General features: G+C 34.6%; 1 protein-coding gene across 1 annotated transcript in view; it reads right to left on the reverse strand.

The window, feature by feature from the left end:
* Positions 1–449: 449 nt before the first annotated feature.
* Positions 450–7,423, reverse strand: part of LOC113059478 (calbindin-like) — a 7,706-nt gene continuing 732 nt past the window's right edge. The window contains exons 2-9 of the mRNA XM_026228008.1: positions 7,203–7,289; positions 6,759–6,815; positions 4,574–4,651; positions 4,424–4,479; positions 4,308–4,347; positions 4,182–4,226; positions 2,590–2,670; positions 450–1,169 (exon numbers count right to left, since the gene is read on the reverse strand). Of these exons, the coding sequence (XP_026083793.1) occupies positions 1,056–1,169; positions 2,590–2,670; positions 4,182–4,226; positions 4,308–4,347; positions 4,424–4,479; positions 4,574–4,651; positions 6,759–6,815; positions 7,203–7,289 (558 nt within the window). The 3' untranslated portion in view covers positions 450–1,055. The remainder of the gene's footprint in view (positions 1,170–2,589; positions 2,671–4,181; positions 4,227–4,307; positions 4,348–4,423; positions 4,480–4,573; positions 4,652–6,758; positions 6,816–7,202; positions 7,290–7,423) is intronic.

Here is a 7,423-nt window from a genome sequence, read left to right on the forward strand (position 1 = left end):
AAGATCATGATCTGTTGAAACTTTAAATGGGAAGGAGAACTCTAATGAGAATTGCTTTGTGTTTTTTTGCTACAACTCTCCAAGCCCTGCTTTATGTGCACGTACTGTTTCAAAACCAAGCATTCATTTTGAGAATGATTTTATTGACTGAGCAAAATCACATTTGCATGTTGTGATTGTTGCAACACATCACACCATGAATTTCCTGAGATGTTCATCATTTACACATATTGTTCCAAACCTGACTTTCTTCTGCGAAACACACAAAAAATATTTTTTATCCATACAATAAAAGTCATTGGGGTCCAAAACAAATCAGCACTGGATCCCATTGACTTTCTTTGTATGGGAGAAAGATACCTGTCCACAGAAGAAAGAATCTCATGCATGTTTAGAATTAAAATTAGACCAATTTTTAGGGAGTGAAGGATTCATGACACACAACTGGATGTGGGTAATCATTCAAGAAGTTTAATATTTTCTTACACAGTGTCTGTGGTGTTTAGCATAGAGGAGAATGTCCTTTTTTACAGTGCAAAATCTAACATTAGAGACAGGACTGGGGCGATGCATTACATTTGGCATGTGCTTGCAGTCAAAAATACCCCACTAGCAGGGCCTGCCGTCAGCTACAAACATGCATCGCAAAAGTAAATGCAGTCTTTTGGAGTTTTATACGATCGATCCCACCAAAAGCATTCTTTGAGGACATTATTGCTTTTGTCTATGATATTCAATACTTACTGAATAGGTATTTTGGTATTGAATTGAGATGGGGATACGGTAGTATGTTAGGGTTTCTTCTTTTGTTGAAGGAATTGTGTTTGTGTATGGAGTGTAGCTTGTAAGTATCGTATGTGTGCCATTGTTAAAAAAATCTGTACACTTAGAAACAGTATAGAAACAACAAATTGAAAAGTATGTACCACTGGGTTGCCTTTCTATGTGAAATACATATTCAAAATGAAAGAACGTAAGAGGGTTCTAGCTACTTTACGCATCACAGGTGTGCTGAGGACGGGGTTCTGGGATGGTGTGAGTACAGACGGAGCCGTTCACATCTCCTCTGCGCACAACACCAGCGCTAACTCTGTTCTGTAGAGCTTGCCTCCATCAGACAGAGCCATGATGGCGCTCTTATACGTCGGGATTTTGCTGACTTCAAGAACCTGTCAGAGATCAGAAGAATATCTTCAGTGATTCTTTAGAGCATCTGTCAATGTGGCATTAGTAATCAGTTTCCATGAGCTCAAAGGCTTTTTTCAGACATACAGCATTTTAAAAAAAAAAAAAACTGTATAAGTATATTGAATTGCATACTGTTTTTACTTTGCTACATTTATGAGTTGTGAACAAACCCTTGGTATGAAATGGCCTGAACAGTTGGTGTCAGTAAGATTTTTTTTTTTTTACTTTTATTCAGCAAGGATACATTCCAATTTATTTAAAGTGACAGAAATCTTTGTAACATTACAAATGGCTTTACCATTTTGCATAAATACTGTTCTTTGAACCTTATTAATCAAAGAAAAAAATATGAGAAAATATGCAGCATGAGTTTCAGCATTGATAATAAGAAGAAATGTTTTCTCGAGCACCAAATCAATGGATGTAGAAGGATCATGTGACACTGAAGCAATGTAATGGCTGCTGAAAATTCAGCTTTGCCATCACAGGAATACATTACACAATATTACTGTTTTTTCCCAGTCATTTTAATCAAATAAGATTAAAAAAGAGATTAAATTATTTTTTGACAAAAATATCCAAGAGTCCAAACTTTTGAATGGTAGCAGATAGTTATTGAATTTAATTTATTTATGTAAGTTTTTTTTGTTTGTTTTTTTTTTTGGACAAAACTAAAAAGTATTTTCCAGGTTCAGGCTCTGTTGTTTCCCACAGAAAATTTAATAATTTTGTAAAAAAAAAAAAACAACAAATTGGATTACTAATACATGATTTTAAGTTAAGAGGTCATCTATACGCAGATTCACAATTTTCAACTTTAAAATGTAATTTTTCTCAGCTGGGAAAATGGACCCACATTACTGATGACTCATCCTGCACTACTTAGATTTTTGTCCAATCAGATGTTCTCTAGAATGAAAAAACCCTCCCGCATTCACAGCTAGCAAGTTGCTAATCATGTCTCAGCTGTGATCTAACTGAAGCCAATTGGTTATTTTAAAAAAAAAATGCTTTTCTATATGTATTAATTTTGTTTGTTTCTACTGTCTGAGGGACTAAAAATGTCATCTGTGGTAATCTACAGATTTCTAGCTAAAATCGCACTGATCTCAGACAATTCCCCGTTTTTTTTTTTTTTTTTTTGGAATGATAGTTTCATGATGACAGTAGTTTCTTCTTTACATCAAGTCTTTCTATCTTCTAAAGCTGAACATTTGCATGCAATCCACATGCATCAGCAGGAGATTAGATTTCTCACTATATTATCATTTATGAATCTGCTTCAGGAAAATAGTTTGTGCTCATCGTGGGCTTCAATGAGAGTCAGAATACATCAACAGATCTCAGAAAATGAAAGCATGAAACCTCCAATCAGCTGTTTTTTTCTTTATAGATGTGTACCTTGTTATTTTTTTCACAAAGGTCTTTAAGGAGGGCGTCAAGCTCATTTTCGTCCATGTAACCATTCCTGTCCTGGGAGAGGTGGAGAGCACAGTCAACATTAACGAGCACAGATGTGTGACAGCCACTGAGGAAACTCAGTGTCATGCCACTTTACTATCATTTCCTGTATTCTCTATGCAGACATTAGGGACGCCTCATGCAATGTTCTCTAGGGAGAGATTGGAAATCAGGGCATTAAGGATCGGTTTTGCACACAGAGTCAATGCAATGACATGCTGGGTCTCGAGGTGCTCATTTGGTGCTTTGAAGAAATAAAAGCAAGAGAAAGTGGGCCTGTAAAATCCGTTAGATAGCTTGAGACATTTAGACATGCTCCTGAAAAGACAGTGTAGGTACTATATGTATTCGATTTGGTTTAAAAGAAAAATTCCCCCTCAAATTCATTTTTTAAAACCCCTTTTTTATTCACCACCATGCCCTACCAAATTTATCATTTAATCTTTTTTTTTTCTTTTATTGGTAATAAACAAAAGTAGATTTGATTTGTTTTGACTTCAAAATATTGGAAAAATATTTTATTGGAATTTTATTTTACTTTACGTTACACAGATCTTGATCATAAAATAACACTTCATAGCAACCTGGGGCTGAGAAGATGCTGCAGAACAAATAGTCACACATTGTAAAAATCTATTATATACTTATATAATGTTTTGAAGGTAAAATTAACTTTAAATAATTTTTGAGTGAACTAGTAACTACTGTATCAATAATAAACTCATTATGACTTTCAGGAGGCATAGTCCAGAGCCGATCCTACCTATATACAAAAAGTATGCAAGCTGCGTAAGGGACCTGAAACACCAGGGGGTCCACTTGCTCTCAATGGTGATTCAATATTAGTTTTGTTTTTGAATTTGGCCAGCAGTTACGAAAACCGTTTATGTCATTTCTTTTAATGCATTGCGCTGTTGCAACTTTCTACATAAAAATCAGTTAAATCATGTTGCGTGAATGTCATACAGTGAACAAAAAAAAAGGGAAAGAGCCAAACAATATTGAGGCCAAACCACATGTCTGCTAAATGCAGACCATCAGTCAGTGTGTCTGGTAATGGAATGCTTCAGAGCTTTGAGCACATGCTGTCACCTCTAATGTAGCATCATCACTCTGTGTTTTCTAATAGCCCAGAAGCAGGTATGTTTGCACTTGAGCAGGTTTCCATGTGAGTTCGGAACCCGAACCTGCCGATCAATAAAGATCAGGGATGCTGTCATCAGCATGAGGGAACTTGCCCTATTCAGGGACACGGTAATACATCACAATGGAGCCAGGGCCAAAAAGATTCAGTGGTGTTGGAGATGATATCCAGACTGAAAGAGACTATCTTTGAATACTAATGGCTGCTTCTCGGGTCTTATACAATTGGAGACACTTTGGCTGATCGATGCATGCTTGGTTATGTATAAAATCAACTTGTATTAAGTTTAGGCTTGAGGTATTTTAAGTCTGTCGGGCACAGAGGATTTTTATTATTAAATGATATGAAGGAGTGATTGATCAGTGCAAGAGACTTACCTGAATCATATAACTTCAAAGATCTTGTTGAACTCTTTTCTGGCCATTTTTACCCCCTGAAGAAAATATTTGTTCAGTTGTAGGTGGTTAAGGGTTAATCCGATCCATTTACAGGTTAATTCCTAATGCTGACATACCTGAAATTTTAGTAAAAAATTCTCCTGGTCCGGTAAAAGCCTGTTTAAAAAATAAGAGAGTGATTGAGTTAAAAGGCAGCGATAAATATTCATAATGAAATTGCAAGCTCACTTACCGTGCCATTTCTGACAGACACAATTTCCCATCTTTATTAGAATCAAATATTTTCAGCTGTAAAAAAAAACAAAACAACAACAACAAAAAAACAATATATTCCCTCAAAATCATAATTTATGATGGGCTGTGCAGTTCACCCTGAACTTACCGTAGTTAGTGTGTACTCCTCTAGTTTCTTCTCATCATATGGTTTTTTAGCCCTCTGAAGCAGGTCTTTTAAAAAATTCTGAAAAACATTAGATTCGGAGTCATCAAGTAAGTTTGGGGTCAGTAAGATTGATTTTTTTACCAGTTTATTTATTACTTTTGAGGATGTGCTTCAAATAGATTTTTGAACAAAAACTTACAAACCTTTAAATAACAGAAATACTGTGAGATATGAGGTTGTTAATTGATGCGATACACTTATATTGAAGACATCATCATGCATTATTTTTTACTTTTTTTTTTTAATAATTGTGCAAAAATTCCTGGTGAAAACCCATGACTCTGTAGAGAAATTTCCACCAATCAGAGAAACACAACAAATAAATTGCACTTATGTGAAGCACTGCAAATGGTCAGTTTATCTACACACTCAGCTCCCTAAATATTTGTATGCATAATATGCAGATTTTGCAATAAAGGTAAAATTCTGGTCATTTTTAATTTGATTGTCATTTGCAATGCTTCATGGGATTGTAGTTCTTTTTCTCTTTAAAGCCTTGTACTTTTTGTCTTTTTGTCTGATTTTCAAATGGTAATGTTTAGTCATTCACCTTGTATCTACGAAACAAAGACTTATGGGAAAAAAAATTAATGAGAAAAATATTTCCATAACCAGCATTCATGACCGGAACTGTCCATATTATGTTTATAGTGGAGCTGCCTCCAAAATGCAATGTCCATATTTCACAAGAACTCTCAGAATTTGCTTTTTCCTGCCATTACATTAGTGGGTTCAAAAGCAGTCCAGTGTTGACAGATTGCACTCATCAAATCACTGACTGTAATTCTGGCAGAAGTTTAAAGAAACCTCTCCCTATTTTAATTTAAATGCATAAATCCTCAGTGCTTACTTTACACAAGCTCCTTTGAACGGTGCATGTGGTTATTAGCATTGGGCCCAAAATCAAATCTTTTGTTCAGTTTGTTGTCATACCCTCCAGTCCACATGCTAGATTTGCTAGACTTCTTGAGAAGGAAACTCCAGAGCAGGTTATAATATGTCTTAAATAACAATCTTAACTTAAACTTGAGGAATAGTTCACCAAAAAAAAAAAAAAAATAAAAAAGTGGATGGGTTTGTTGAAATTCACCAGTGGATCCTCTGCAGTTAATGGGTGCCATCAGAATGAGAGTTCAAATTGCTGATTAAAAACATCCACAAATAATCCACATGACGGTGTGTTTATTAGAAAAAAAACTCTTTTTAAAAATTTTAAACGGTCACTTCTGGCCAAAATACCAATCCAGAATGACCCTTCCTCCAGTGAAAAAGTCTTACATTAAAATCCACCAACCATTTTTGTTTAGAATAATTTTGCTTGTAAACAGTGCTTCATCTATGTATATTTCTCACCCATTTTAAACAAGATGACATTTTCACTGATTTTAGTTTGCAGCAACACATAAGGGTTAAAATATCTTGATGGATTTATGACAAACACAGATTTTGACTTTACAAGATGTTAATTGATGGTGTGAAGTCATGTGGATTAGTAGTGGATTGTTTTTATCAGCTGTTTAGACTCATATTCTTATTCACTGCAGAGGATCCACTGGTGAACAAGCTACATTTCTCCAAATCTGTTCCAGTGGAGAAAAAAAAAAAAAAAACTCTACAGTACATCTTGGATGGTCCAGGGGTGAATACATTTTTTCAGTAAATTTACATTTTTTGGTGAACTCTTCCTTTAAGTAACTTGATACTTCATGATTTTTTTCCAAACATATGTGAACAGATTATGAACTCCAAAAATGAATCACGCGAAGTATTTTTAAATATTAAGACTGCAGTACACTTTTTTTTGCTTTATTGCATTTTTTGGTTTTGCTGAAAGTCAAACTGACCCCAAACAGAACCAGAAATGTTACTGTAGTCACATTTCTGAAAAGTACATGTTGACTTGTTTGTAAAATACAGAGTTAAAGCTGTAGTGTGTCAGTTAAGTCAGAGCATCATACATATTTTAAGGGACAATAACAGGTTTAAAATGCCTATTATTATTTTTACACCTACAGCACTGGGGTCTCTATGGGTCATACATAAAGAACATAAAAAGTAAATCTCAGCAGACAAAAACATGAAGTTACTCAACAAAGAAGACTTTGAAAGATCAAAAGGTCATTACCTTGAGTTCGTCAGCTTCGATGTATCCACTGTGATCAGCATCATAATTTCTCCAAGCCTGGTGGAAAAATGAATCAATTTAACTTTTGGAATTGTTACAGAAAGCTGACGCTGATCTTAAAAATTTGCATTTATATTTTTTAAATGTCTTAAATCTCTTATGCTCACCAAGGCTGTATTTATTTGAAAAAATACAGCAATATCAGGACCTATTATTACAATTAAACATAACCATTTTCTATTTTAAAATGTTGTTTATTCCTGTAATGATAAAACTTACATTTTAGCACTTCATATAACTGCAGTTCTCAGTGTCATATGATCGTTCAGAAATCATTCTAATATGCTGATTTAGTGCTGTAATCACTGTAATTGTATACTTCAAATGCATGCAGTGGTATCATCTATTTCTAGTTTGTTTAAACTGTGTAAATTTCAGACTTACCTCCATAAATTCTGCACAGGATTTCAGCTGTTGCCTGAAAAATAGCAAGAAGTTTTCCTCTGTAGGTAGTATTTGAACCAGCTGTGAAAGATGTAAAGACAAAAATCAGATAAAAAAAAATGTATGCACTTTTTGATTAATGTAATGCGCATAAATTCCTATGGGAAAGACAAGTTGACTGTCAGCTATCAAGGGATGACAGTTTGAGGTGTCAAGGGCTG

Source organism: Carassius auratus, chromosome 41 (genome assembly GCF_003368295.1).
Source record: "Carassius auratus strain Wakin chromosome 41, ASM336829v1, whole genome shotgun sequence".
In the NCBI taxonomy this organism is placed as follows: Eukaryota; Metazoa; Chordata; class Actinopteri; order Cypriniformes; family Cyprinidae; genus Carassius; species Carassius auratus.